Below are 27885 nucleotides of genomic sequence, written 5' to 3'. Positions count from 1 at the left end.
TCCCACCATATATGTATTCTTCTCTCGGAGAAAGGAAAAACAGAGTAAAGCTTTTGAAAAGCAGAGCTTAATAAGAGCGCCTTTTTTTGTCAGCTAAGTTCAAACGCAGAGACGAAGGATCGGAGAGATGGGAGATGTAATAATATTCATCGAAGATACAGATATAAATTCGAGTTTCTCTCGCTGCAGAATTTGTCACGAAGAAGAAGAAGCAGAGAGCTACTTTGAAGCTCCTTGTTCTTGCTCAGGCACCGTCAAGGTATTAAAAACAACATCTCAATCTTGAAACCAGCTTCTTTCTTTTGGGTTTTGTAATCTGAATTTTAATATATAATTTGCTTCGTTTGATCAGTTCGCTCACAGAGATTGCATACAACGATGGTGCGATGAGAAAGGAAACACGATTTGTGAAATATGTCTCCAGGTTTTGTTTCTTCTAAGTTTTATTATACATGTTTTATTCAATAATCAAAACGATAATACGTGTTTCAAAGACGTGTATTATTATCCTTCGTGTTTATCTTTTTGCATTATTAAAAAAAAATATTCGATTCGCGTAAAAAATCGTAATCAATAAACCAATACATCCTGTTAATAATATCATAACCAATTTTTTTTAATATAATTTTATTTGTTTAATTTCGATGGATTAATACATTCAGAAAGTGTTTCAACAAAATAAAAAATTGGTAACTGGATGATCCATCGTTTTAAGGGGCCCCTTAAACTTGGTGCACGTATTTTCTAATTATGGCTGGATAATTAAGAAAAAAACGATTTTGATGCTATTTATTACTATCTCTGTCCCCGAAAGTAATATTTTTTAGAACTTTTTCTTGTTTCACAAAATAGATTTTTATATTGTTAAGATACTTTTTTATACTTTTGAAAAACATTAATTGAAAATATTTGAATTGATTAAATTTCATTGTTATAAAGTTATTGGAAATTGTATAATAAAATAACAAATAAATTAAATTATAAACATTTATTAAATTCTTAATAAACGTGAATACTCTAGAAAATCTTATTTTCGGGAACAGAAGGAGTATGAAAAAATTCATCCAACGGTTTTGATTTTATTTTGTTAGTCCTCATTCCTCAACGTTTTCGGTTTAATAAAAAAATTGGTTTAGTCTCTGGTTTGCAAAAGAAGTTTATAGTCTTGCATTGCAGGATTATAAACCTGGATACACCACAACTTCAAAACCATCTCGTTTAGTTGAAGCAACAGCCACGAGCAGGTAATTAATTTTCTTTTAAAGCAAAAAAGTAAGATTCATTAAGCTTCGAAGATTGTAATTACATTATAGATTGAGAACGGAAATTGTTTTTATTATACAAACGTTTCTTCACAGACGTATTAATCTTTTTATTATTTCTGATTCAAATAAATAACAACAATGATCCTAGGACGAGGAGACAATACGGAGGAAGAAGAAATCGAAGATTAGTGGACAGAACTGAATCAGAATTTCCAGAATGCAACTCTGAAGCTAACAGAGGCGATTCTTGTTGTAGATACTTGGCTCTCATTGTAAGTACTTATTCATTTGTTTCTATATATCTGAGATACTCGTAATATGATTATTATTTTCGTTTGAGTTTAGGAATAATTAGATTATTAGATGATATAGACATTAAAAAGTTAGTTAAACTGAATGATGCGAGGATAAGAAAATAAATTGGTTTAGTGAGGTGAGTTCCAAATCAGAGATGGGAACCACTACTATTGACTAAACATAACATTTAAGGTTTGCATGATTAATAACCACAAACGAGATAAGACATCCACTTGGTTTATCATTTTTCTAAACTTAGTGAAACGGCTGTTTGATAAACGATAACAACATATACCACTAACCTTTTTTTAACAAAAGAAAAATAAAACTTTCGTTTATTATCCTTTTGAGTACCGTTTGTCACCCACCACCAATTGTATCCACTATCCAACCGGTCTTTAAAAAACTAGGTTTCTCTATATGAACGATATCTTTGAAACAACCTATTAAGATTATAATACACTATTACACTGCATGCTATCTTTCATTCTCTTGAAGTTTGAACGACTTCAGAAAAATAAGATTAGAGAGATTGTTAGGATTCGTGAAAAAAAATAGATACTTAGGTTTGGTTAGTTTGTTTGGTCGACCAGGCACCTAAGCCTTCAACAAGAGGAACTCTTTGGTCTCACCTACCAACAAATATGGTTTCTTCTTTTGGAACCCAAAGAATGTCTGTTATGGTTCACAGTTGTTAGTGGATCACGTTGCCCATGTGTCGTGTCGTTTAATAGCTTTAACCCATATTTGTTAAAGCTATGCCCAAATTGAACCTGGCCAATTTTATTTGGACTAAATATAGTATCATAACATATATTTATTCTTATGATACATCTTTTACGGCGTGGCCTTTATTTTATTGGAATTATTTTTTTATATTTATTATTTTTGCAGCTATCGGTGGTTTTGTTGATAAAGAATGCGTTTGATGTGGTTTATGGAACGGACGAGTATCCCTTCACGATTTTCACGGTATTTTGCTCTTCTTTTTCTACCTATATTATATAACTTAATAAACAATAAATGATTGATTAGATAATTTTAGACTTTTAGTAGTCTTAATTAATTACTACTCCATCTAGTTTTGTATGCTTTAAATTTTAAATTAGTTGGGGAAAATTAATGGCAGCTATTAACACTGAAGGCCATTGGTATACTATTGCCAATGCTCGTAATCATTCGGACTATCGCAGCTGTCCAGAGCAGTCTCCGACGTCAGTTTATCGTAAGCTCCTAGAAAAATTTTCCTCTTCTTATCATCATCGTTTACCATATTCTAAAATAATTGGGTCAAATATTCAGAGATTTGGTATAGTTTGGTTTAATGTTACCCAAAATATGAATACATTAATAAATATTGTAGCACTTCTTTACTTGTGTAACGACAATGAAAGCAACATTAACCATGGAACTTAGAGAGATGCTTAAAAAATAAGAATAAAATAATGGGTGGATCCTACCATTTTTGAAAATAGAGAGGTTTCTACTGCCTAAATAAACAGCTATTTTGGAGAGATTTTTCAACTGTTCGCGCGTGGACGACCCGCAATTGATGGATTTTTAATTTTTTAATTTTTTTAATCAGAAAAAAGAAAAAAAGAAAAAATAAATAAATAAATAAATGGTAGGATAAAGATGATCTAACTGACTCAAAATATTATGAATTCTGATATGATATTGTCTTTAGTTGTATCTCTATGTTCACTTTTTACTGTTGGAATTTAAATAGGAATCTGAAGAAGATACGTTAAGCTCTGAAGATGATGATGGCTTGGAGGAGGAAGAGCGACAGCAACATTTGGCTTGATCTTTTTTCTCTCCGTCATCATCATGTTATTACTCAACACATATACAAATAGGAATCTGTAACCACTAGAAACTGTTAATTAATATTCATAAAGATCTTTAAGCTATAAAACAAGATTAGAGATGAAATAAAGTACCTCTCATATTTCAACTTCATCCAACATCTCATATACTTGGTTGGGAGAAAATAGATACGTTTTGGAATTTAAAGTAAATATAGCGCGAAATTTAGCGGACAGGTGGAGAGATGGACGGTAGCGATCTAGTAGAGATTTACATATTTAAAACCCATTTTCCGTACATAAAAAGAGTGTGGCTGCCGGGATTCGAGCCCGGGTCTCCACGGCCACAACGCGGGATACTTACCACTATACTACAGCCACTTTATTGGTTATTATTTACAATTCCTTATATATTAATTGTATAGATTCAGAACAATGTATTTTCACATGCAAATGCTTTTCCAAATGCAAAATAACTTTGTCATTCATATTCGTATATGTTTGTTTTTAGAAGACACTTCATAGTAGCTAGCTAGCACAAAAATTAAAGACAATATGTTTTCTTCTTCGAATTATTACCAGTTTTGTTAGACGCACGAGACTTTTCTTTGTTGTTTTTTCCGACTAAATAACATATGTTCCATATATTACCAAAATCCATATAATTTTTTTTTTTTTTTTGTAAAAGGAAATCCATATAATTTTTATATCAACAAATCAATACCTAAGTTTATATAAACGTAGCTGCTGAATCAATTTATCCATAGCTAATTGTTATTGAATAAATTCATAAGATAAGTCTTTTATATATACATGCATACTTGTTTTTGATTATGATACTTGTTTTTGATTATGAGCACAGATGCAATTTGGCTATAAGATGATTACTAAATGTAAGTTATTCATAGTCTTTTTCTTTCAAAGTTCTAGAAAACGAACATAAAAAAATAGGTTTTCATTGAGTAATTATCAAAGGAAATTTAGGAGTTTCAAAAACATGAGACAAAAGAGAAAAACCTTAAAACATACAAAGTAGATAGTTAAAAAATTTGGTGTAGTAACGCAGAATAGCATTATAGTTTTTTTTTGTTTGTAAAAAAGAATAGCATTATAGTTTCCTCAGATCCACGTCTATTGAGACCAATCCGCATGTCCTGGTCCATAGCAATAGTGGAAGAAAAGCTCCTCACCTTCGCCGATATTTTTATCCGCAAACAAACCAATCCTATGATCTCCTCTGACGACCATCAACTGCACACGAAACCACAAATAAAATTAGGAAGATCATCATTTTATCGGTTTGAGTTTCTCGGAATGTTTTGGAGATATGATTAATTGTATATTAGAACCTGTCACCAACGACTTAGTTGATACACGCATGATTTATCTTTTTTTTTTTATAAATGAATCAGTATTTTGTCTAGGGTTTAATATATATGTCTGAGATTAAAGTAGATTAAAGTACAGTGACTTGGTACCTTGGCGTAGCAGTTTGGCTTTGATGAGTGATTGAGAAATTTAAGCTTGTTCCCTTTACGGCGAGCATCAATGCAGATCTGTAATGAGAACAAATTTGTAACTGGGGACTGATAAACATGTAAGTACCAGTCTGAAGAAGAGGTCGGAGACTGAAGTTACCTTATCATTCAAGGTAAAGAGATAGGAAAAACCATTCTTTCTTTCTGCTCTCCCACGTTCCTCTGCTTCCTCATAAGAAACCAATTCGCCAGTATATTCTCCGAGAAACTCGTTTTTTTTTAGAGAGTGCTGATAGATCAACTCAGAGTATATCATTAATGGTCTAAAATTTGAAAAAAACTTTAAATAAAGAGAGAAAGAGGAAGTTATATTCACGCATATAGGAAGTTAGTATTACTGGGACCAAGCTAGTCCGAATCTTAACACTTCTAGATTGACATAAAAAAAACACTTCTAGCAAGTTTTATAGTATGATCTACCTAAAATTGATTTCAAGAACATAAACAATTAAGAAGAATGCATTATACAAAGTTAATTCTAATGTTCGTTCAAAAAAAAGAAGGTTAATTCTAATGTCTGAAGAATAAGTTTAGCTAATCGTTAACACTATTTTTTTGGTTAATTTTATTCCTATCATGAAAACCTTATATAGTTATATAGGTGTTTTAGACCCTTGGTGTTAATTAAAATTTTAAAACCATATTCTGACGTAAGTATGATAACTTACCCGTGTGAATGCACCCCATCCATGAACATCAGACATTGAAAGGAGAATCTAGTGAATAATAAAAAAAATGGCGAATAAATTAGCATTATTAGTATTATCGATAAAAAAAAAAAAATAGAGGATGGTTATGTCGATGGTTACCTTCTTGTGTTTCTTAAGGAGGAATTGCATGTTCATGCATTGGATTGGCTGTGATGCCTCACCGAGAGAGCCATCTCCACAGCTAATATAAAACAAAGTTTTCTTAAAACTTTATTTTTTGTTGAGATTTAGTCATATCGAATTTGATATTAAAATGAAAAGTTACCTAAGCGAACAACTGCGACAAATATCTGGATCGCATTCACGAGAAATAGAAAAGCAAGGACATTGTCGGTTACTGCATTGACCCTTTGCACAGTTACATCCCCCAAAACGATTCTTGCATGTCTTTAGACACCTGATAAAAACATGAACTTATGATATAAAAAGCCTGTAGCCTATTGGTTTAGGATACTGTCATTGATGTGCCTTTATTTTGGACTCAAACCGGCATACTATATATCATTGCTAAAAATATTTTTTTGCTGAATATACCCTCGTTAAGTTTTTCTCCCCGAAAACTCAACATCACATAAAGTGGTTAGAATTAATAGTCTAACCTAATGTAATGGAAAAATGAGTGTGCGATTAGTTTTGGAGAGTGAATATGAAGAATTAGTGACACATACCCGCAATACTTCTCACAGACATTTCCGCTAGTTAAACAAGGGCATTGATCTCCACATACTGGTTCGCAAGTGCATGGTGTGTACTGCTTATACTCCTTATTTAATTCCTTAGCTGAATTTTTTATAGCAGGTGGATAACAAACATGCTTTTTGAGTTTGGCTCTTTTTCTGGCAAACTTAGTTTTTTTCCGAGATATCTCTTTATTAACCTTTAATGAAATCATCAGTAAGATTTAACCAAGTAAAGATGAATGTCATGAAGACTGCATATTTAAATTTACCTGATTGTCTATTTCTGGAGTTTGATCTTGCTCCCGCATGTAATTGTAAACCTCTAAACACGTCTTATGTCCGGAAAGTAAGTTTCTTGTAATAAGACAACTGCGGCCAGCGCATGGACAAGGAACACAACTAAGGTTTAGTATATATATTGGAAAATCAACACTAGATAAGATAAAAATATCATATATATATATATATATATGATATAGGGAGAGAGAAAACTTATTGCAAATACCTCTACAATGTATTATATACTATCAAACCTAACATATCATGTCATTTTACGGAGTCCTTTTTTAATTAATAAAACTCTTGACCAAAAAAAAAATTAATAAAACTAAACTCAGTGAAAACATGATACCGGGTGTATAAATGTAACTTTTTCCGGTCTAACGTACATTTGTAAATTTGTGTGTGACCAAATGTTTCAGTTTTGATAAAGAAGATTTTTTATGAAGAAATATTTAGGGAATTGTCATTTTAGATTATTTGTATGTTAATAACATGGCTTTATTTTATATTTTTACCTGTTTCTCCCAAAGATTTCAACTCCTTGCAAGTAAAGATTCTTGTCTACAGGGCTCCACTCATTATATGTCTGTGACATCTCTGTAATATTTTTTATTAGTTCATTAGGATCGATCAGTTAGTACATGTACAGTTTACAGTTTCTGTGTTTGTACCTGTGACCACATTATTCCCTTTATCGTTTGATATAGAGTTATCATTATCCACCACATGATCAGCTTCTATGAAACTCCTTGGCTATTAAACCAATAATAAACATAATTAAGATATGAACAACTATTGTGTGTGCGAAAGAGGGAGAGAGTTACCTTAAGGTAACAATGCTTACTGCATTGTTTTTCAGCATCTTCCCTCTCAAACAAATTAGATTTGTTTTCTCTCTGACAAGCCAAAGTCATCAAATTAATTAATCACTAAGCTTTAGGCGTATGCAACGCAAAAATAAATAAATAAAAGCTTACAGGCAGAGGCTGATATTCTTCATGAAGATGACAGTCGAATATCTGTAAAAAATAGTAGTAAAACATGTGTGTATATATATTTTGGTGACAAAAAAATAAAGATTCAAAAGTTACCAAGCAACGACGGCAAAAGTGCTTATCAGCAGTTGCCGGAACAGAAATAAATTTGCTTTTGTCAGAAATTTCACCAATATCTCCATCATTCTTAAGCTTATTGTATCTCTCCTACATTATATTCGAAATTAAAACATTTTTCACGAGGATGAATGAGAAAAAATAAGCAGAAAGATTATATATTGATCGATCATTAACAAAAAGAAAAAGATTATTCATTGATGGATCATTAGATTCAATCATATTATTACCAAAATATCTGAAACCTTCAGTTCAAGGAACTTGGATAGAGTCCTCTGCACCACCAGATCATCCAGACTATATTTCTGACCAATCTTCCTACAAAATCATTGACTAAATTAGCATTAACAACGTATATTAATGAACCGTACGTCTCAATATCTTAGTTCATGTACATATTTATAAAATATCGTAAAATTATTTCAGAATCGAAGTTGTGTATGAATGCACTACTTGCATGCATATATAAGTGATCACTAAATAACCAAAAACGTATGTAACGCAAAAAACTAACCATATAAACCGATCAACCTCTTTGGAAAACTCCATTTTTTGTTTCCTGGCGTCTTCATACTTTTTCTTGTCAGGACTCAATTCCACTGCCTCACCATCCACATAATGGAATTGTTTCTTACCAATCACAGACTCACTTGCAGCCATTAGCTGATTACTGCAATGTTAACGAAATATATAGATGCAATATAAGTGCTGTATATTGTATATGATTGATTGTTGAATTTAATGTGAAATAAAACAAACATGCCTATCCGTGAAAACCCAGGTAAGGGATCGAGGTAGCTGTTTAACAGATAGAAGCTTGGTAACCTCTTCATCAGGAATTTTAAATGTAACTTCTTCATAAGAAATATCATCATTTTCATTGAAATGATGGACTAGAGGTTCCATTCTCGAAGAAAGCATTTTGATGGCTGTTTCATTGTTACCCTTTCCATTGGGCCGGGTTAAGGGAAGCAAATGATTATGGGCAGCATGAGCAGTCACACTCGGTAAGACTCTCGACTTGAATTTATTCTGTCAATCAAATATGGGAAATTATCTTAGAAAATGAATATACAATGCTCATGTGGTTTCACCCTTAGCTTTTAATATATAGTTGAGCGACTTCTGATGATCCATATAATCAAGCGTTTTATCGATATTTGGCATTTAAAGCTATCTTCGGGTTTTAATATATTACGCTGAAAAGAGATGTAAAGAAGCAACCAAGAGTTACTTACATTAATATGATCAAATCTTTCTTTTCCGATTTGCGCTTTGACCTCATTCAAGTCGGGTAGCAACTCCTTGCCATCTTTACGCCTTTTCTAATATAAAATCAAAATTAAAGAGAAGCAAATCACGAAAAATTTTATACACAGGAAAGATAAGCAGAATCATTTATACACCACAAACCAAATAGAAATGACGAAATTTCTTTTAACAGTACCGGATCTGAAAATTTGGAAGCAATAAACATTTCTTAAGAATTTTTTAAAAACAATTTTTCTTCATAATTTGAAAACTTATGCTTGTATAAAAAATCTATAAAAAATTTGGGGGTCAAAACCAATGTTTCATTAAGTTTGGCACAAATCCAGTCATGTCTATTAGTGCTCGCATCTGAGCAGTTTTATGGATCATCGGACGTATAACATAAATCTATCAGAAGGAATACCTATCGTTACAACCAACTAAATCCTATGTTACTACACTAGTAAATCAGATCTGTTTTGCGCTGCATAGTATTGCTCAAATTCTAGATTATATTGCTGATTTAGATCCTAGTCGACTCGAATACCAAAGAGTTTTGACGATTTTCAAACAATCTTCGATTCCACTTTAAACAAGTTAAATAATGAGAAAGCTAGAAATGGTGTAACAAACATGTAAATTTACCTTCTCCATTACCCCCTCGCTTCTTATTTTCAAGTGCTTTCAGATGTTGTTGGAAGCCAATGTATGTGGTTTAAATAGGATACATAAAAGAAACCATGGCAAAGAAAAATAACAATGAAAAGTCTGACCAGGAATAAACGTATATATGGAACTGCATGGATTGAAAGGAAGATAATATGAAATGTTTTATTGTAGATTTAATACTTAATATGTATGGTTTTCTACCGAGCCCGTTCTGGATATAGCCGAAATAAAATATTCGATTTTACGAATAAATCTACTGGTACATTGCATTTGTATTTTGCGAAAATGTATACACGGTTATATGCACATGCACGAGTTCGCCCTAATCTCTCAGACACAATTCCGAGCAACCTCCTTTGAAATCATTTTTTGGCGTCGGTGACGATTTTGCTCGTCAGCATCGCGGCTATTGTTTTCATTCTCTGTTTGTTTTAGTTATGTGTCCTTTTCGGATTTTCTCTCACTTTTTATTTTGTGCTTAGTTTCTTTCTTGCCTGAGATTATGCGGGTGATCTTATTGCTCTCTCTCCTCGCTGAAGTCTCTTTATTGGTTCCTCGCTCATATTTGTTAGCTATGTCCTCCTCAATGTCTTGCAGAGGCTTCTAACCGAAAATTTTCACTGGAACTCTATTTTTTCTCACTGTAAGTTCTCCCCTCTTACGGTGACCAGATGAGTGTTGTTTGTGGGGTTCCACGCTTGAACCATCGTCTAGGTCTGGAAGTTCATAGTGAAAAGGATGAACACTCTCAAATCGAAACAATCATCTCCATTCCAGAAAATCCTCCTCTCTAGATATGGCGATATCTGATGTGTTAGTGGTGTGTCTCCTTCACTTCTAACATATCCTGCTGTGAATCTTGCCGACTCCAGTGAGGATATATTACCACTTTCCCTTGCTGCATGACTCTCATGCGGCTCTCATGCGATAACCCTTTTGACTCTAGAAAAAACTCGAATCTGTCATATCTCCCGATCAAGTGTTGTTTGCTCTCCAAACCGAGAGTGCTAAATATGTTGGCCTAGACCTCTAATGTTTCTTATTGTAAACCCACATATTGGCCTACCAAATCTCAAGTTCATGTTTATAGATTGTGATGGTTTGATTTGTGTGGCAAAAAATTTAAGAATTTTCGGTGGGTTCACGGGAGCCTTTAATTTGAGTATAATGTCATATTTTATTTATTTGAAGATTTTACATGTGGTCTCATCGGGATCGTTTATGTCTACATCATCCTCTTCCTTGAGAAGAATAACTTGTCACATTTTCTCCTTTCTATGAAAAGAGATGATCCCTTGGTTTTGTTGCTGAGTTTTGGTTTTGTCTGCTTCACCAATTTATCATCTTATGTAGCAGTCTACACAGGATTAGAAGATATCATTGCAATTACCTTAGTTTTTCTCGTAGGTGAGAGCTGGTTTGCAACGTCACAAACCACATTCTGTGACTATTTTATAGCTGTCCCGACTTAGTCCTGAAGGCTTTATCGATGCATTTAAGCAATCTGATGTCAATTTTTGAAGATCTATCTAGTTTAATTTCTATGTTAAAGATTATCAAAAAAAGATGTATGATTTTCTCTAATCATTGTACCTAAAATTGTTGAATGATAATCCAAGTAAAATGTGTTAAATACACAGTTATATTTCGCAATTGCTATTCTTCCAACTCTGTTTCATTTTCTTATTATGAGCCTACAAGATTCGAATATTTCGGATTCAAATCACTTTTAGTACCAAAGTGTTTAGTCAGAATTTTCAAAACACTGACTTAGGATATCGGATCTGGGTTAAATTATGGGCCTACGGTGGTTCTGTTTATACTATAGTCTACTATTTGTTGACATTCTAGTTAAGTCCCTCAAAAATCAGAATGATAAAAAACAACTGAATGAGTTTTTTTTTAACTTCAATTGACACTAAAAAGTGTCGAATGTCTTACACATGATCAACATCAACAACAACACAAGATTCACATCCTTTCCTCGACCTCTTAATGGTCAAAATGAACAAATTCACAAAATACGAAACACCTTTGAAGATCTTCACCATACCAATCACAACACATATGTAATACATCCACCAGTTCAAAAAGTCAAAAGCATCCAAACTAGCCAGAAGCTTACGTTTAACCTCTGCAACTACCACCAAACTTTCTACCTCGTCTCTAAGCCTCCACCACCACATTAGACCAAAAGTCACCGCCACGACCGCTCTCTCCGACCATCTCTCCTCCTCCACGTAAACCCCAAAAACGGTGTCGTCGACCACCGGCTTAACCACCACTCTAAACCACATCAGCATCACTTGGTGTAGCCCTAAAAAGAACATAACCCTAACCAAGACCCACCTTTCTCGTGACGCAAGAAATAAGTTTTCGTCTGCATTTGTTGGCGTGGTGGTGCTCATGATTCCTTCGATTCCGAAGGCGACACAAGCTTGGACGAGGAAGAGAACGATCCAGCAGACGTAGAGATGGGAATGCAAAAGAGAGCATTGTGGTTTTCCGGAGAGGTTGTTGACTAAAGTGGAGACGATGATGAGAGATAAGATTGTGTATAAGACTCCGACATCGGCTTGATGGAGAAAGGAGGATACGCGGGGGACGGTGACGGGAACTGAGGAGAGAGAGAGACGTGAAAGGAAGAGGAAGGATAGAGGGACGAGGAGGCTAAGAAGACTAATGGATATCATTTGAAATGGTCGAAGCAGTGACCAGCTGCCTCTTGCGTTCTTCTGTGCTACTTCGCCTTCCATCTTAATCGCAAAGAAATGAAACACTGAGGAAGAAAATGAAAGACACTGTCGCTTGGATGAGAAGAAACTTGATATATATAACATATATCCCTTGGAAAGTGTGTTTGGCAACCACGTTTATGGACGTCTAACTTCAAAGGTTCCTTTCTCAATTCCTCTTTTTGATCTAATATTTTTAAAAAGTCCAGTTTTTTTTTTCTTTTTTCTCCTATGAAAACAACCCCCAATTTTCATATATGTTAGCCGGCCGATGGATATTCTTGTTGGTTTTAATTTATTTTGAAAAATAATATTAATGAGGACAATGTTAATACTTTAAACTAAGGCTCGCGTTAAGCGTGGTGGACCTGGTGGTTACTACAAGTTGGTAATATTTATATATTGAAAATAATGTGCCAGTGGACTTTGACCAATATGCATCCGACGGACCCTAACATATCTTAGTGTTCGACCATTACATGGACAAACTTGCTTCACATCTATTTTAAGAAAACTCGACCGAAAATACGTGTTTACAATACTATATCCAGATTAAACATTATATTAGTATTTCATGATTTTTCTTTTAAAATAGAAGATAAATTCAAGATCATGAATGACAGGTAATAACTCAATAGAAAGTTAGTTATAAATCCTTTTGTTGAAAATTGACATCATTAAGAGTAGTGGAGTTGTAACTTTCAGTTTCGAAATAAAAGTCAAATAAAAAATGCTTAAGTTGGTAAAATCTTGCAAGTTCTATCCATTAGTCTAAAATTAACAAATATCAAGGTGAGAAGTGAGAACACACAAAGAAAGCTACCAGAAGCAGCCGACAAAAAAACGGTTAAAAGGTAAAAACATAGGCGGTAACTTCTTAGGCACAGCGAATATCATCAGTATAAGCATGAAACTAGAATACTGATACGAAGAAATAACAATGGCCAATAATTCGATTACAAAGGATCAAAACATTACAATGTCATTGTTATTCAATCAAACAGCAGAGAAAGAAAACTTTACTTGTTCATGTATGTATCAGCTACTGATTTGTTTTCATTCTAAGTTCAGAAAAGGCCCACCAAAATGTAAGTGACAAGCTGAAACATTACCTTCAGGCGATCAAGCTGCTGCAAGTGGCTGAAGGGCCTTAAGAGGGTTCATGATAACACCATCGATAAGCCCGTAATCTTTTGCTTCTTTAGCACTCATGAAGAAATCACGGTCTGTGTCCTGGTTTATCTTCTCTAGGCTTTGACCAGTCTGGTAAGCGAGGTAACCGTTTAGGTTTGCCTTGTGATGCAGCATTTCATTTGCCTGTTTTCAGATCATGAACTTGCCAGGTTAGGTTTAAAAAATCAAACTGAATATTGAACTCAATCTAGTCCCTTCAAAACACTTAAGACAAAGACTGGAAAACAAATATAAGAAGATGTTGTTTAATGAAATGACCTGAATGTCGATATCGGTTTGGCCACCTTGAGCTCCACCAAGCGGCTGATGGATCATTATCCTTGAGTTTGGCAGACTGTATCTTTTCCCTACAAATATGACAAATAAAGCTAAGCTCGCACCGGGAAATTGAGAAGAACAGAGCTAAACCAAAGCTTTTACTATGAATGAGAGGATTATGAGCCTACCTTTGGTTCCAGCACTAAGCAGAAAGGCTCCCATACTGTACATTAAATAAAATCATATACACAGAAGAAAGGATGGTATTACAATCCATACAAACTCACATTATCCACACACATAAAAAAATATTTCCATTTGGTCATGCATTCAACATAAAGATCAGCTAATCACATTGAACAAACTATCAATTTACCAAAGACCCTAAAACATAAACGCATAATGAGAGTTAAAGGATGGAGAAAGTTTTACCTAGCAGCTAGACCGACACAGACAGTGGAGACATCAGGTCGGATATGCCTCATAGTATCGAATATAGCCATGCCTGAGGAAAGTGAGAGAGACAAGACTCAGTAACAATGAAACCCCAAAAAGTACATAAGAGGAACGATATCTGAAACAAGTAGAAGCTAGCAAAGAGTTATTATTACCAGCTGTAACTGATCCACCAGGAGAGTTCACATACATGACAATATCCTGTCCAACGTAAATAAACACAATCAGAAGTAAAGAACAAGGAACAAGAGATAAATTTAAGTTTTACGACCTTAGTAGGATCAACAGCATCAAGGTAAAGAAGCTGAGCTACGATTATGTTGGCCATATCATCATCCACAGCACCACCACAACGAATAATCCTCTGAGGAAAAAAAGAAACCAATTCATCAAAGCTTGAAACTTTGATAATCTTAAAAACAAAAGAGTCTTACATATTGGAAGAGCTGGCTTATGATACTCTGGAAACGCTCTTGCACCATAGGAGGTGGTCCTTGTCCTTGAGCGTACGCAGGAAAATACGGCGAAGAAGGGACTTGTAAATCATCTCTGCCAAGTAACAACATAGTTCCAGATTCAACCATCAAAAAAACAATCACAGCTCAAGAACAACAAATCGTCAGGCTCAAAAGCTTCACCTGATGGACCAAACTCCTTGAGGCGAAGGAGTCTCCGGCGTCCAGAGATTGCCGGAGTACACAGCCTTCGGAGACGAGCTCTTCCAATTCTTTATGCCGCTAACTAACTTCTTCGTCTTTCTGCAAATCAAAATCCGTACAGTTCCTTCAAATCCCTAAATTAACCCTAAGATTTCGCGAAGGAGAAACACTACTACCTTGAACGAAGAGGCTCGAAAGGGAGGGAAAACTTCTGAGAATCGAAAGAGGAGGCGTTGGGACTCGCGGAGACGAATCCGGCTGTAAACCTGAGAGAAGAAGCCGATGTGTAGACGCAAGCGTGAGCCATCTTCTTGTTCGATGAAACCCTGATTTCGTCGCCGGCGAGGCTTATCCTTCCGCAATTTAGGGATTTTTTTTTTGGCTTGCGAAGAGTGACTAATCTTACTTCAGTAGAGAGGCTCTGATTGATTATTATCTGTTTTCGTATCGGGTCGGGCTAAAACCCAATGGAGCGGGTCAGTTTCCGGTTTGGAGAATGTATAGTTCGGTTGGTTTATTCATGGTTTAATCTAGCCCTGCGATTTCAGATGCTTCGGTTTATTCGGAGGATCAGGTATTTTCGGTTTCGGTTTATTCGGTCCAGCCACAATTCTACCGAAGTGAGCCCAAAGGATTGATTCAATTTCTAATCTTTCCAACTAACCCATTTTTTATTTCAAATAGATTTCGGTATAATTTTCTTAAAATATTGGACATTTTTGGCTAAGTTCAATTATTTTCAATTATTTCGGTTCAGTTTTTTCGATTATTTTTTGGGTATTTTTGGTTATTTGTATTTTTAAAAAAATTTAAAACCGAACCATTTTCAAAACCCTACTGAACTAAACGAAATCAAGACCATAACCAAATTTGGTTCGATTCGGTTCGGCCTGATTGATTTAATCACTCATTGTATAGTTCGGTTATTGGTTATGGGGTTTTGATGATATTTTTATGGAAAACAAAACAAAACTTTTATTTAGTACATAGACTAGGTTTGACTCTCATGACTCAAAACTGTGAATCCGTCACATACATATACTGCATGATATACATCAGTTAGAAGCGGTCATGTGAAGCTGCACAAGCAACGCATAAACCCCACCCTCGATTTTGATCAGCTTCTCGTGAGTGCCTTTCTCAGCTATCACACCGTTCTTCACCACAGCGATCACGTCTGCGTTTTTAATAGTTGATAACCGGTGAGCCACAACGACCGTGGTCCGGTTCACCATCACTCGGTCAAGCGCGTCTTGAACCACACGCTCTGATTCCGCATCAAGAGCGCTCGTCGCTTCGTCCAAAAGCAATATCTTCGGCTCTTTCACTATGGCTCGTGCGATAGCCACACGCTGTTTCTGTCCTCCTGATAGCTGAATCCCTCTTTCTCCTACCACCGTGTCGTAGCCCTAAACAAGTGTATTGCGTGTCTCGTAAGTAAACTTTTAAAAAGCAGAATAAACAAAACAAAACTTTTTCAGTTACCTGTTGAATGCTAGAGATGAATTTGTGTGCGTTGGCGAGCTCAGCAGCTGCTATGATCTCAGACTCGGTAGCTGCCTCTTCGCTTCCTTTGCCATAAGCAATGTTGGCTCGGATGGTGTCGTTGAACAAGACAGGCTCTTGTCCCACCAGTCCCATTTGTTGTCTCAACCATTTCAATTGCAAACTCTTGAGCTCAACTCCATCTAGAGTTATGTTACCCGAATCCGGATCGTAGAATCTTTGTAACAGCGAGATCACCGTAGATTTCCCTGACCCACTCTCTCCAACCAAAGCAACGGTCTGAAGAAAAAAAGACAAGAGACAAGAAACTTATCATAAAACTCGAGTGATATTAAAAATGGCTAACGAGAAAGTTTGAGTGATATTACCTTTCCTGCACGAATGGTTAAGCAAAGATCACGAAAGATCTGAATGTCTGGTCTTGCTGGATAAGTAAAGCTTATGTGACGAAGCTCAATATCTCCCTTAACGTTCTCCAGCACCGTCCCTGATTCATCACTCGAATCTATCTTCGATTTTCTATCGATGATTCCAAAGATGGACGCAGCAGCAACCTTAGCTTTACTAGAATCAGGAGCGAAAGTACTCGACTGAGAGATCCCAATAGCTGCCATCGTTAACGCAAAGAACACCTGCAAAAGATTTAAATCAAGATCCATCCTTAGGTCACAGAGATTTTCAAACATGGAAATTAATTTAGGGCAACTACTTTACCTGGAAAACATCATTGAAAGTAGTCCTGCCAGCTTCAACCAACCTAGCACCCGCGTAGAAGCTTGTGGCGTAGACAGAAAACAGAATGAAGAAGGAGACTCCAAACCCTAATCCACTGATGAAACCTTGCTTTATCCCATCTTTTATCGGACCTTCGCATTGCTTCTTATACATCTGCATCACTTTCTCCTCTGCGCAGAAAGACGCCACTGTTCTTATACTCCCCACTGCATCGTTAGCCACCTGACTCGCATCCTCGTACTTTGTCTGCAAAGTTGCCAATATAAGTTCCTTGACTGACAAGAAAAAAAGAAAAAAGAAAAACAGAGGATGGTTACCAACCTTAGCATCGGCGGTGAATCCCTTCATGAACTTGACTTGAATATAACCATTGATACCAATAAGAGGAAGCATCACTAATATTATAAACGCCAGCTCCCAGCTCGCGGTGAACGCTATGATCAATCCAGACGCAGCGGAAGCAGCGTTTTGAACCGCTAGAGACAACGCGTCCCCAACCAAAGCCCTGATCAAAGCTGCGTCAGCCGAAAGCCTCGCGCCCATCGTACCGCTCGAGTTCTGTGGCTCGTCGAACCACCCAACCTCCATGTGAACGGCCTTCTCAAAACACATTGATCGAATCCGTCGAATCAGCTTCCCTCCAGCTACTGAGAACAAATAGGTCTGAACCGGTGAGACGATCAGCGAAGTCACTCCAAGAGCTACGAATATAATCGCCCAGAATCTCGAATCTTTCTTGAGCTGGTCGGCCGGTTTGAAAAACGCTTCGATGACTCGAGAAATCAAAATCCCGAAAAGCGGGAAAATCGCGCCGTTGATTGCTGCTGCAACGGTCCCTAGAAGCAGAACCGGGATCTCGGTTTTATTCAAAGCCGCGATCCTGGTTAAAGATACTTTCGGAACCGGTTCTTGACTAGTTTCCTCTTGACCTACCCTCTGGCTCACGCCACCTCCACCAAGGTCTAATCCAGCAGCTAAACCAAGAACATTCAGAGAGTGGTGACGGCTACTATTCCCAACGGAGGACGTCCCGCCGCTCATAACCGATCCTCCTTCCATTGACTTCTTAAGATTCGAAGCCCGGAAAGACGATCCGGGCGATGTTTTCGCATCGTGTCCTTTGTTAATCTCTTGTAAACGAATCAGCTGCGAATAAGCTCCTTCAGGATCTCTCAACAGCTCGGAATGTGAACCTTTCTCCACCATTTTCCCGCGGTGGATAACCGCAATCATATCCGCATTTCGGACCGTGCTTAACCGATGCGCGACGATAACCGTAGTCCGGTTAACCATCACTCTATCCAAAGCCTCTTGCACCACTCTCTCGGATTCCGCGTCGAGAGCGCTCGTCGCTTCGTCGAGGAGAAGGATCCTCGGGTCTTTGAGAATGGCTCTCGCGATGGCTATCCTCTGTTTCTGCCCTCCCGAGAGCTGCGTCCCGTGCTCTCCCACCATCGTGTCCAACCCCTGAGGCAACTTATCTATAAACTTGGCAGCATTGGCTAGCTCCGTGGCGGCTTTGATCTCTTCGACCGTCGCGTTGTCTTTCCCGTAGGCTATATTCTCCCTGATGCTGGACGAGAACAGAACCGGTTCTTGGCTAACCAAACCGATCTTGCTTCGGATCCATTTCAGCTGAAACTCCTTGAGGTTTACGCCGTCGATTAGTACTTCTCCGGATTTCGGATCGTAGAACCTCTCGATCAAGCTGATCACGGTTGATTTTCCGCTTCCGCTTTCTCCTACTAACGCTGCCGTCGCGCCGCTGGGGATGAACAGGGAGAAGCCGTTGAAAATGTCCTCGTCTGGCCTCGCCGGGTAGCTGAAATGCACGTCTTTGAGTTCGATGTCTCCACGGATGTCTTCGAGTACCTTTCCGTTTACGTCGTAAGCATCTATCAGAGGCTTTCTTTTAATCGTCTCGAACATCTTGTACGCTGCAGCTTGACCCGCTGCAAACGCGGTTAGACATGGAGATGTTTGTCCTAGCGACCTATAGGAAAACAAACAAAAAAACAGAACATAACTGTTAGGAATCACACAAAGGTAAGTAAAAAAAGATAGTATCTTACACTTCCTTCATATACACTATCCAATATGTTTTAGTTTTTGTATTTAAAAGATTAGTTGTTTAAACTTAATTAAATACATTTTGATTTTAAAGTAAAACATAAATTAAAATCTAAAAGTATAAGTGTTGCAATTTAATAGGAAGCAAAAAACTTAAAAACAAAACTAAAAATTAATAGATTAACTGTGTGTTTAAATTTTCTATAGATAAAATACGTATTTAAGTTTTACTAATGTGTATGCAAATTTTATAACAACAATCTTTTAAATACAGAGGATGTATCTACTGTAAATGACCATCTCGGCATTTTACTTACATTGAACCAGCGACCACAATGATGATCACGTTGATCACAGCACCACCAGTATACCCTTTTTCAACAATCATCTTCCCTCCAAACCAAATGGCCAAAGCATAGCTGCTAAAGAACACCATGAACATTACTCCGAGTCCCAAACCAGTAGAGAAGCCTTGTTTAATGCTTTGATTATAGGCCGAAGTTATGTACTTCTTGTAGCTGTTTATGGCCTGTTTCTCTCCCGTGAAAGAAGCAACCTTTAGAACAAAAGAAAGAATAATTTTTAGAAACAGATCTCAGTAGTGTCTTGTAAGTTTATGTAACTATGTTAGTAGAATATTATTACCGTGCGGATAGACCCGATTGTCTGTTCAACAACAGTTGCTGCTTTGGCATAAGCGGCCTGTCCACGGGAAGAAGCTCTAGTGATTATAATCGCCATGGCTGCACCAGCCATAGCCAGAAGAGGAATTGAAGTTAACATAACCAATGTTAATAGCCATCCTTTAACAAAAGCTAATGCAAATCCACCGACGAATGTAGATACCAGCTGAATAAACTTCCCAACCTGCAAGATTCAAGAAAATATAATCTCTTTGTTAAAAAGAAAAATAATAGTCATTATTTTAAGCTTCAAAGTTTTATTTATTGTGGTATTACCTTCTCACCCATGGCGTCTTGTATAAGAACAGTATCTCCAGACATTCTACCAACAACCTCTCCTGTGTTTGTTTCCACATCGAAGAATCCAATGTCTTGTCTGAGAATTGTTTTCAGATACATACTCCTTATCCTCGCTGCTTGTCTCTCTCCCGTGATCATCCAAGAAGCCACCTCTGCAACAACAACAACAAAATAAAAACTTGTGTAAAAAGCAACGAAGAAACAAAAAAAAAACAATCAGAATTTTTAAGCTAGAAAACGGATTATGACTTACGAAGAAAGGCTGCTCCTAGGGTTCCAAGTCCAAGGTATACAAATTTAAGACAAACCTGTAAGAGAATGACATTATTAGTAACACTCATGTATTAAGTCGTGAACACATAACTAAAGAGTTAAAAAGGTTATTTGTGTTCTCAAGACTACTTACTTTTGAGATGACGTCAACAATGTCTTTGTTGTTCTGGTTTTGACCAAATGAATCTATGAGATCACCAAACAACAATGTCATGAGAGGTAAACAAACACCGTTCCCCATAGCTCCAACAGAGCCACAGATCATCAAGAACACATCAATGGAATCAGCAAATGCAAATAGCTTGTAGAACGGAACTGTCTTCGTCTTTTCATCGTTTTTTTCCTTCTTAGTATCTTCTTTTTCTCCTTCTCTGGGAGTTTTAGAAGTTGAAGGTTCGTGTGAAACAGAGGCGCCTTCTCTGGCTTCGCCGCCGTTCATCTCCGGCTCTGGCAGAGAAAATAAATATTTCTAAAAGTTATAAATCTGATAAGACCCAGATCGAGAGAGATCAACGGTATATTATGAAAAAAAGTTTGATAATATAAATCTAAAAACCAACTTGTGGAAAAAGAAAAGATTTGTCCTTTTTTAAAAAAATCTTACTAAAGAGTTCCCAGAAACTATCACCAATGAAACCGAGTCTGTTAGTGGAAAAGAGTCACATGCTTTAGATTACCCGAAAAATCGGTGATCAATAAAAAACCATTCAGAAACTGAAAAGGAAAGAAGTTAAAACTTAAAAGAGAACAGACCTGAAGATGCGAAAAGCGGAAGGTTTTGGAACTTGGAGGGAATAAGACGTGAGAAGACGAAACTGTGAACTTGTTATAAACTTTGTTTAGTTCTTATATTATATTCAAACTTTGTAGATTCCATCCAACTTGTATCTGCAGAAATTAAGAGCCTTTCTTGCCTTTTTATATGCAATTCTTATTTTTGGGTTTTGTGAAAATTGCTTGAGGAGCAAGGGGAAATGGGAATAAACTATTGTTATGGATCAGTCAAAAAGCATCATCATTATACATTTTGAAGTTTATATTCCAAAAAAAAATTCTTTCTTTTTTCCTGCTCCCAAGAAATATTGTTTTGCCTCTCAAGAACACACATATATATACTGTATATGAAATAAAATTATTCTGTAAATTCAAAAAGAAAAACTATAAGAGTTTTAATACAGAATTTATTGAACGTCAATTTAGGTTATTGTATAAAAAGTAAAAACCTAATGATCAACTAATGTTTTGGACACGAGCATTGACTGACTATTATAAGAAATGTTAGATAGGATTAAAACTTACCACTACCAGACAGAATTTGTGGTTGGTTTTCCTTTTTCCCAACAACAAACATGATAATCTTAAAAGTATCATATTATGCACACACAAAAAATGCCGTACCTCGTGAGATAATATGTAAAAGATTATGTTAAGAGAAAATAAAAACAGTAACCACATAAAATGTTTATTTAGCGAACAAAATTTGTTGTTAATTTTTTTTTAAAAATAGCTGTCAAACTAAATTATAATATCATTTAAGAGCTACGTGAAATCACATCTAGTCTGTATCAAACCAACGCATATTCTTCTAAAACCAAAGAAATCATGATCAAATACTCTTATCAAGGAGCCAATTGCATCTTGAATAATCACGTCCGATTATTAAAACAGTGTCATTATGTGTCAAATGGTACAACCACGCAGATAATTTAAACAAACGGAGATGGAGAGAATGTTCACTCTAAAGGACCTTTGACTAATTATAATTCCTTGGCAACAAAGCAACAAGTCAACTTTATATATTGCAGTAAAACATCCTTGAGAGATAAGACATATTTTCTTGGCCGCTAAAGCTTTTTAATATACTCCACTGTTACATTATTAGTATTTATATTGGAGCACCGAAATAATACAAATTAGTGAGTGATTATAATCATTCGTCCGTCTATGTTGTCTTCTATAATAAGGAACACATGGCATGGTGAGTCCATATTGTAGAATAAATTATAATAATGTTCAAAGCTTTGTAACCAAACCGATGTCATATAAGTTTACTTGTATGCGTCCAAAAGAAGAAGTTAACTTAATGCTGACTGCTCCCTTGTAAGACCTGTGAATTAAATATAATATGTCAATGGTTTGATACAACAATTAAAAAACAAAATCAAATGTCAGATCAATTGAAAGCCTAGGCTATATAAAGATGTTGCAGCTTGCAGAGGTGGTTAAGTGCAAGAACATCTCATAACCCTATACAGTGGTTTCCTGTATTAAGATTTTGAGATTTTCATGCAAAACGTGAGATTTAGTTAAACTCTTTTGTAGGAAAAATGTTTACTAAAAGAATTTATGTCGAAAAACTTCTAATTAAAGAGAGTGTTTTCGTGTTCAAAAAAAAAAAAGAGAGTGTTTAAGAGATCTTAATATACGTATTTAATTTAATTAAAAATATAAGTCAGTCAAAACGAACTAGAACAAACAGAACCGTCACTGCTTGCGTCACCATTACAAACACATCACACATGAGAATTTTTGTTGTACTACTATCTTGAAAATCAGACCGAATGAATATATTAATGTATACATCCGACGTGGTTGCGGGGGCCGCCCCCGCAATTCCCAATTCCCCGCGAGATGCTATTTGCATTAACTGACTGATTACTTTCACGTTGTCGTATTTCAAATCAAGAGAATGTGATACAAAGCTCTGTGGCTTGAACTTTGAAATTTTAACCAATCATATTGGGTCTTAATGGGCCTTATTAATTAACTGTTTTACTAAGGTTCAAAATAAAAGAAAGGTCCAACGGGCTGAAAGGAAACAAAATAAAAAAAATTAATTGCGGTGAATGTGATACAAGAGAATGTGATACAAAGCTCTGTGGCTTCAACTTTGAAATTTTAACCAATCATATTGGGTCTTAATGGGCCTTATTAATTAACTGTTTTACTAAGGTTCAAAATAAAAGAAAGGTCCAACGGGCTGAAAGGAAACAAAATAAAAAAAATTAATTGCGGTGAGCGTGGGGATCGAACACGCGACCTTCAGATCTTCAGTCTGACGCTCTCCCAACTGAGCTATCCCCGCTTGTTGACTAGGTATTTAAACTATTGTTTTCAATACAAAGTTTAATCTGTGCTGACGAAGATAGTGTCCTAAAACAGAGCAAATCTCCGACGCCATTTGTGTGGTTGTGAAAGGTTTTTAAACTCTTTTTTTTTTAGTTCATCAAAAAAAACAAAACAAAAGAGGCAAAAGCAGAGAAAGCTTCAAAATGTCTGTAACAGCAACACACATGAACACGATCAATCACTTGTCAGCATCATGTAAAACCCCCAATCTCCAGCTACCCATCTGCTCCGTTCGCAGATTCGCTCTACCTTGTCCTCGTAAACCCAACTATTCTCTGTCTCAGTTGCTTCCCAAATCTCTAAATGGCTCCTCCCCTCTCAATCGAAGATCGAGATTCAACACTCGCAAACGCTTATCCGTTTCCATGGAGTGGCAAGACTGCACGTAAAGTCTCTCTCTTTTGCTCTGTTTTGTTGGAAAGTTCGATCCTTTTAACGGCTCAAGTAACAGTAGTGTTGAGATTGAAAGTGAAATGAATCTAATTTCAGAGTGAAGATGGAAGTAGATATTCCAGTATCAGTAGCGTATAACTTCTACTTGGATCGTGAGTCTTTCCCCAAGTGGATGCCTTTCATTTCATCCGTTGAGGTTCTTTCCCCAAACTATCTATAAGAACTTCTTTTGCTTTTAGCTTTTAGCTTTTTAGTTACTTTGAATGTGTTGTGGTTTAGGTGTTAAAGGACAAGCCTGATCTATCACGTTGGTCACTCAAGTACAATGCTTTTGGCCAAGACATCAAGTATTCTTGGCTTGCTCGCAATCTTCAGGCAAACCATTATTCATTTTAGATCTTAGATCTTACAGCTTTTGTGTTTTGTCAAGTAAAGTGTTTGACTTTTTTTTTTTTGGTTGCAGCCTACTCCTAATCAGAAAATCCATTGGAGATCTCTTGAAGGTCTTCCTAATAAGTAAGCCAAGAGCTAAGCTAATAAATGTTTAAGTTTCTTCATTTCTCTCTTTATATCTGAGAGTAACATTTGGTATTTAACCGATGCAGAGGAAGTGTTCGGTTCTTCCCTAAAGGTCCTTCATCTTGCCTCGTTGAGGTAAATAACATTCCATATTTTTTTTTTTGCTTTTACTACACATTTATAATCTCTTGGCTTACTTGAATAATTCTCTCATGCTTATCCTATATAGCTAACTGTATCATATGAAGTCCCTGCGCTTTTAACCCCCGTGGCATCGGTGAGTATCTGACTGTTTTCACCTCCAAATCTCTCTATGTGAACAGACTGCTGTTTTTTTCTTAAACTTTGTTTTGTCTGTTGGCTTCAATTTCAGGCGCTCCGGCCCTTTTTAGAAACCTTGCTTAGAGGTGGACTTGAAAGATTTGCAACACTGGCTAAAACCACTTAAAGAAAAGGTCAGCTTTATGCTCTGAAACACACTTATTGAACAAAACCTTAAATACATCTAAACCATTTCATCATCTGAAAATATTTCAACACTTTGCATTTGCAGGAATCTGTATGTATGCATCATCTCTGTGTCTTTCTGATTCTGGGCTTTAAGAATATCTCTTGGTATATAAATGATTGTCCTCATGATTAAGGAGGGCTTGTTTACTGTGACTTTTTTATTCTTAAAGTTAATAATCTTTATAACTCTTATTAGCAGAACTTTTGGTTTAGGCCACCAAGAAAAATCAGAAATTCAATAAACCAACTAGAAATTTTGGCGGTGATTGAGTGAAACCCATCAAGAAGAACAAAACAAACCAAACAATAAATTAAGTCACGCAAGCAGAGTTTTCTTCTTTTCTATTTTAGTTGATTGTCTAAAGTCTAAACACGCCAACACACTTTGCGTGGAGTGTGAAAACATTTTAAAGAATACACTAAAGGACATTGAGGTTATTACTGAAAAGTCCATGTTCCTAATTTGGTACTTTGGCAAAAGCAAACCTTCTTCATAAAAAATCTATGAATACCCCATATGATCAGTTCCAAATCTCTTTCTCTCTAAGGCCAAAAAGATGTCATCAATATCGTCTGGTACAGCTCCAACCACCAAATCAGCTGCTTGTTTCAGTAGAATCCAAAAGTCTGCAACTTATTCATCTCGGTCAATGTTGTTATCATCGTTATCTTCTTCCTCATCACCTGCCTCTGCAAAACTCCTAAACTCTAGCAATGGTTCCTCAAGTTCTTCTTCATCTCCTAAACCCTTCAGACCCGTTATGCGCAGCAGAGAAGCTGATAGACTCGAAGAGGAAAGACTTCTCCATGTACAATGGCAAGACATCACGTAAAAATTTCTCAAAGACAACAAAAAATGTTAAAATATATATTATACTTTCTAGAGAGATTCTGTAATATAATTCTTTGGTTTGGATTAAATAGGGTAAAGATGGTAGTGGATGCACCAGCTTCCGTGGCTTACAAGTTATACGCGGATCGTGAATTGTTCCCTAAGTGGTTGCCGTTTTTGTCATCCGTTGAGGTAAGCCTTACTCTGAAACAGTCTTAGAAGATTTCATTCTTTCACAGGTTATAACAATCTTTTGCTTCTCTTAGGCAGTGGAGGGCAGTCCAGATTTATCGCGTTATTTGGTGAAATTCGAGTCTTTTGGTAAAAAATTTGAATATTATTTTCTCGCAAAAAATTTAGAGGTAAAAGTTTTTTACATGAACCAAACAGATTATCTTGCTCTTTGTTTGATATTTGAATATCTAACATTTTATATTGAGTCTTGAATCATCTCAACAGCCAATCCCGGATCGAAAGCTGCATTGGAGATCTATCGAAGGCTTTGCGAATAGGTAAACTCAAATTTGGTTTATACAAGTTTGATTTTGGAAAGTAAAATTTTTATGTATTTATCAAAACAGAGGCAGTGTTCGATTTTTCCACAGAGGCCCTTCCTCGTGCTTGGTAGAGGTTAGTAGTTGTATCTTGTCACTATTTTTTCGCATTTTCATTACATATAATGAAATTGTTTTTTAGTTTCGTTTGTTCACTCCTTTTTCAGATCAACTTTTCATTTGAGGTTCCACATGCTTTTGCTCCAGTTGCATTCGTAAGCCTATTAGTGTTTATCCATGTTGTGAATGATAGATTATTTCGTAAACTAGATACGTTAATTAATGTAGTTATCTATGATGTCTTGTGTTTTTTCTTTACTCAACATTTTTGTCTCAGCATATATTATGTATGTTTAAAACTTTCCAGTTAATGAAACCGTTTATGGAGAGGCTTATTCGTGGAGGATTGGAAAGTTTTGCTGCCTTCGTGAAGACCACTTAAGGCATAAACAAACATTACGTTCTGTGCATTAATCCAAATAAATTGTTCTTTTTATGTAGTGTGTTTTGTTTTTGCTTTTTGTTGGGAGGCAACATGTCCAAACATGATATAATGTTGTTATTTCTAAATATCTATTTATCAAAACAACTATTTGTTGAATATTATTCCAATGTATACGTTTTCGTTACTAATTTTATAAAGAAATGATGATGATTATTAAAACAGAGTTTGTTCTCATGCGATGTTTGTCTTTACTTAGTTCGTAAATCCTAATCTTGGGTCTAAAATCCATTTATACTTAGGCCTATGACAATTCTAAATATTTTTGAATGGTCCTTATTAATAGGAGGAGAAAGAGAGTATCAACTCAACTCTCAAAGCAACTGAGGAGTGGAAGAAACAGTAAATGAGTGGGGTAAACTCATGCGGATATATCACACAAGTCTCCTATAATCATTTCGAATGTAGCCGACATCTCCACTCTTGTGTATGTATAATGTGGCCCGTTCGTTATACGGTTGAAAAGTTTCGCTAGTTATTTTTTTTTGGTAAAAAAGTCTCGCTAGTTATGTATAGATTTTTCGTCATTTGGCAAACCAATTGCACAAAAGACAAAATATTCTTGTAAACTCTTATAAAGATCACTAAAACATCTCATCCCCTATATATTAATTGAGAAGCATTTGAAAAATTAGAACCTTAATTTTGTATTAATTAAAAAAAACCCCAAATCCTAGGTGGCACTATAAATGCCTTCTAAATTTCATTTCAAAGAATTCTAGAACATCTAATATAAAGTATAGTTTAATCTAATGGTGTCACATTATTTCATAATTATATAATATTAGAGAACATTATATTAACCTAAAATATAGGAAGTGTGTATTCTTTCCTTAAATAAAAGCTACGGAATTACCTAATATGATTTACATATATATGACAATTAATGATTATGAATAATAAAGATTTGATAACAATTTTTGCATCCTTCTTCATTTTTGTTTAAATTTATATTATTAAAAAAA

At 35.8% G+C, this 27885-nt stretch overlaps 7 protein-coding genes and 1 non-coding gene across 11 annotated transcripts; 3 read left to right on the top strand and 5 right to left on the bottom strand.

Moving 5' to 3' along the window:
- Positions 1–15: 15 nt before the first annotated feature.
- On the top strand, positions 16–3524 carry LOC106343898. The gene is made up of 7 exons (XM_013783252.1): positions 16–259; positions 353–424; positions 1177–1244; positions 1414–1537; positions 2457–2534; positions 2692–2787; positions 3292–3524. Exons 1-7 carry the CDS (start codon positions 128–130, stop codon positions 3367–3369), a joined length of 648 nt encoding a protein of 215 aa, XP_013638706.1. The 5' UTR covers positions 16–127; the 3' UTR covers positions 3370–3524.
- A 977-nt stretch (positions 3525–4501) lies between these two features.
- LOC106344213 (histone-lysine N-methyltransferase MEDEA) lies at positions 4502–9597 on the bottom strand. Its single transcript, XM_013783627.1, has 18 exons — positions 9589–9597; positions 8931–9017; positions 8456–8724; positions 8207–8362; positions 7923–8010; positions 7672–7782; positions 7558–7599; positions 7405–7476; positions 7252–7333; positions 7096–7177; positions 6568–6667; positions 6287–6495; positions 5884–6015; positions 5718–5799; positions 5577–5624; positions 5009–5137; positions 4849–4926; positions 4502–4621 (listed from the first exon to the last, which is right to left on the bottom strand). The coding sequence occupies exons 1-18, from the start codon at positions 9595–9597 to the stop codon at positions 4502–4504; spliced, it is 1896 nt and encodes a 631-aa protein (XP_013639081.1).
- Positions 9598–11549: 1952 nt separating this feature from the next.
- Positions 11550–13184, bottom strand: LOC106344212. The gene has a single exon (XM_013783626.1). It carries the CDS (start codon positions 12450–12452, stop codon positions 11550–11552), a length of 903 nt encoding a protein of 300 aa, XP_013639080.1. The 5' UTR covers positions 12453–13184.
- Positions 13185–13261: 77 nt separating this feature from the next.
- On the bottom strand, positions 13262–15312 carry LOC106296186 (ATP-dependent Clp protease proteolytic subunit 5, chloroplastic). Its single transcript, XM_013732262.1, has 9 exons — positions 15091–15312; positions 14894–15013; positions 14690–14804; positions 14527–14619; positions 14411–14456; positions 14232–14304; positions 13988–14022; positions 13800–13888; positions 13262–13664 (listed from the first exon to the last, which is right to left on the bottom strand). The coding sequence occupies exons 1-9, from the start codon at positions 15219–15221 to the stop codon at positions 13470–13472; spliced, it is 897 nt and encodes a 298-aa protein (XP_013587716.1). The 5' UTR covers positions 15222–15312; the 3' UTR covers positions 13262–13469.
- Positions 15313–15932: 620 nt separating this feature from the next.
- Positions 15933–21542, bottom strand: LOC106343269 (ABC transporter B family member 11). 2 transcript variants are annotated; one of them, XM_013782437.1, is made up of 11 exons: positions 21235–21542; positions 20615–20928; positions 20462–20516; positions 20185–20360; positions 19871–20092; positions 19543–19781; positions 17477–19148; positions 17135–17401; positions 16789–17052; positions 16400–16699; positions 15970–16323 (listed from the first exon to the last, which is right to left on the bottom strand). In XM_013782437.1, exons 2-11 carry the CDS (start codon positions 20918–20920, stop codon positions 15970–15972), a joined length of 3855 nt encoding a protein of 1284 aa, XP_013637891.1. In that variant the 5' UTR covers positions 20921–20928; positions 21235–21542. The 2 variants fall into 2 exon arrangements, with proteins under 2 accessions (XP_013637892.1, XP_013637891.1); XM_013782438.1 differs by lacking the exon at positions 21235–21542 and having other exon boundaries at positions 15933–16323; positions 20615–20920.
- Positions 21543–23491: 1949 nt separating this feature from the next.
- TRNAF-GAA lies at positions 23492–23566 on the bottom strand. The gene has a single exon. It is a non-coding gene; the product is annotated as a tRNA-Phe (tRNA).
- Positions 23567–23608: 42 nt separating this feature from the next.
- On the top strand, positions 23609–25244 carry LOC106343646. Its single transcript, XM_013782916.1, has 9 exons — positions 23609–23638; positions 23719–23995; positions 24100–24199; positions 24283–24378; positions 24467–24519; positions 24609–24657; positions 24752–24799; positions 24896–24977; positions 25076–25244. Exons 2-8 carry the CDS (start codon positions 23754–23756, stop codon positions 24968–24970), a joined length of 663 nt encoding a protein of 220 aa, XP_013638370.1. The 5' UTR covers positions 23609–23638; positions 23719–23753; the 3' UTR covers positions 24971–24977; positions 25076–25244.
- A 201-nt stretch (positions 25245–25445) lies between these two features.
- On the top strand, positions 25446–27024 carry LOC106343645 (uncharacterized 17.2 kDa protein in melC2-rnhH intergenic region). 3 transcript variants are annotated; one of them, XM_013782913.1, is made up of 7 exons: positions 25455–25861; positions 25957–26056; positions 26131–26226; positions 26324–26376; positions 26446–26494; positions 26586–26633; positions 26786–27024. In XM_013782913.1, exons 1-7 carry the CDS (start codon positions 25590–25592, stop codon positions 26858–26860), a joined length of 693 nt encoding a protein of 230 aa, XP_013638367.1. In that variant the 5' UTR covers positions 25455–25589; the 3' UTR covers positions 26861–27024. The 3 variants fall into 3 exon arrangements, with proteins under 3 accessions (XP_013638366.1, XP_013638367.1, XP_013638368.1); XM_013782912.1 differs by having other exon boundaries at positions 25446–25861; positions 26586–27024; XM_013782914.1 differs by lacking the exon at positions 26586–26633.
- Positions 27025–27885: the final 861 nt, after the last annotated feature.

Source organism: Brassica oleracea, chromosome C5, assembly GCF_000695525.1.
Source record: "Brassica oleracea var. oleracea cultivar TO1000 chromosome C5, BOL, whole genome shotgun sequence".
Classification (NCBI taxonomy): domain Eukaryota; kingdom Viridiplantae; phylum Streptophyta; class Magnoliopsida; order Brassicales; family Brassicaceae; genus Brassica; species Brassica oleracea.
Note: the sequence above shows the minus strand (reverse complement) of the source record. Positions and strands in the feature narration are given on the sequence as shown.